The 2,500-nt window shown below is 41.4% G+C and overlaps 1 protein-coding gene across 1 annotated transcript in view; it reads right to left on the minus strand.

Moving 5' to 3' along the window:
- Window positions 1-2,500, minus strand: part of LOC113819841 (excitatory amino acid transporter) — a 16,761-nt gene that overhangs the window by 2,678 nt on the left and 11,583 nt on the right. Inside the window, exon 3 of the mRNA XM_070131571.1 lies at window positions 575-791. Coding sequence (XP_069987672.1) covers window positions 575-791 — 217 coding nt within the window. The remainder of the gene's footprint in view (window positions 1-574; window positions 792-2,500) is intronic.

Consider the following 2,500-nt stretch of genomic DNA (forward strand, 5'->3'; position numbering starts at 1 on the left):
GGATCAGGCTACGTAACTAATACATAATGAGGACGGTCAAATACTGACTTTGTTGATAATTCCAGTAACTGAGTCTGATAATCATTTCTGGTAAAAGTAATGATGGCATAAAGATGCAGGTTCATATAACATAATCTCAGATGATAACATTACGAAACAGTATCCTATCCTGATTGGCAATCAAGTAACTATCAGTACTGTGACATTTAGTATTCAGAAAGAAAGATTAAACAAAACAAAAGAAGTCGATGATTTACGAGTATCTTAAAGGTCTCTGAGTAATGCGTAACTGTTATTAATATCCTACTGATGGAAACATATATTTTTGTGACGTAAATTTTCTATGTTAACATAACGCAGGTTATTCATATTTCGCTGTTACTTCACTTCAGTTTAATATCAGCCATTCGGTATTACACTGTTAACGCTCAGTGCCATAACTATCGCACAAAAAGTTACACACAAAAATAGTCGAAACTGACAAGGAAAAGAAGAGAAAACGGTAGCTTTCACGGCACGAAACAACCAGACAAAGAATGAAGACTGTTTTCCGCGATCCTGAACCCTCGTCGGCTACCTAATAATATCCAAGAGGGCATCCAGGATCTGTGGTTCCTCTGCAGGTTCTTTGCTGGGTCGGGATCCTCCTACCAAGATAGAGGGGTCTCCGGGATGGATCGTAGTTACCATAGTGATGCCCAGGATTGCAGCCAGGATAGTGGTGGAGAAGTAATAGCAGAGCGCTCGGGATCCCATCTTGCCGGAGGAGCCCGTGTCTAGGCAGGACAGGCCTGGTGGTGATGGTTGGCATGTAAGCGAGTTCATGTAGGGGAGTTCATCGTGGTGGTGACAGAACCTGCTATGGAATTTACTATTTTCTTCCAGAGAGGTGAATATGTATGCAGATGCAATCATTGTGAGTTTTTAGTTAAGAAATAAAAATGACTACGTTTAATACACGATGCATAAAACTGATGCATCTACCAACTGCGTTACTGGAACTATAGTCTGTGGAAATAGAAGGTACTATAACTATCACTGATAAGGACAAATCTTCTGGGTGCTCTCTTAACTAAAACAAAAGAAGAATACTCTCCCTAGCACTCCAGATCTACAGTCCACAAATTACAATAAGGATACACCGAAAGACGTTCTTGACATGCACTCACAAAGGAACATTGAACATTCACTGGAAATAATTAAAATCTCAGTTTTCAGAGAACTGCTAGGTAAAATTCCTTGCAAACTCTACCACCGTTTGCCTTCTTAAACAGGTAAAGGCAAATAAAAGAGTACTTTATCACAGTTACCTATTAACGCTTTCATATTCAATGTTAAATCAATTTCCATTTTGATATTCATAATCCCCTTCCCTCTTCCTCTTCTTCCCTCTTTCTTTTGTTCCCCCTCTCCCTCCTTTACGCTCGCCTCTCCTCTCCCTTCACCCGAAGTACCTAATGATGTCGAGAAAGGCGTCAAGCGTCGTGACCTTATCGTCCCCCTCCTTGAGCCGGTTCTCGACCCCGTGCTTTAGGAGGTTCGGGTTTCCCGGGTGGATGGAGGCCACGCTGACGATACCGGTGATGGCGGCGAAGATGGTGGTGCCGAAGTAGTAGCCGAGGGCGCGCGACCCCATCCTCCCCGAGGCCGAGGCGTCGAGCTGGGCCACGCCTGATTAACGTTCAAGGGTGGGGGAGGGGGGATAGGGATCAGGGGACAAGACGTGACATGGTCAGGAAAGTCTGCAACAAAGATCCTGTAATATGAAGATATTCAACTCGACCTTCTCCCCACAATGATTTTTGCATCATTTTAGCCCCGCGGCAATTGTTATCAGCAGAATCGCAAGCATTCTCGTATGAACAACCATTTTATAAATATCGATTGCCCCTTTTAGACAGCCTCATTCTTTGCTTTGATGACTGCCAATTCTTGCCAGTAGTTGTAATAATGATATCTTGACAATCCATTCTAACGCTTTGAATTCCGTCATTTCAAAGCCATACGGTTCGAAAAGAGGAATTCACCCACATTAATGATATCCTATAGCCTACTGGTTTCCATAATTCACCATGCAATGGTTTCAGTCCATTAGATGATGAAAAAAGCCTAAATGAGCATCTCGGACATGGCATAACAGAGAACGATTGGCAAGGATTAGTGAAGCTTTGTCATGATCAGTCTGTTCACCAGCGTTGTATCTTTTAAATATAGGATCTGTTTTATAACCGACATAGAACATGATTAGGTAAAAAAAACAAAACAAAAAACAAACAAGGGTTGAACAGAAGTAATTCAATGATTACTTCACAATGTAACTGCATAATTAAGTTAATAATAGGTTGTTACTTAACACAAAATCACATCCATATCTATTATCCATATGTGGCGCTTACAGCCATATATATTAAAGACACATACACGAATTTCATGTACACAAAAGTACAGACGTAAAACAGCGTTCTACTGACCTACAAATACCTGTAGCACACTTACACCA

This window comes from Penaeus vannamei, chromosome 16 (genome assembly GCF_042767895.1).
Source record: "Penaeus vannamei isolate JL-2024 chromosome 16, ASM4276789v1, whole genome shotgun sequence".
In the NCBI taxonomy this organism is placed as follows: Eukaryota; Metazoa; Arthropoda; class Malacostraca; order Decapoda; family Penaeidae; genus Penaeus; species Penaeus vannamei.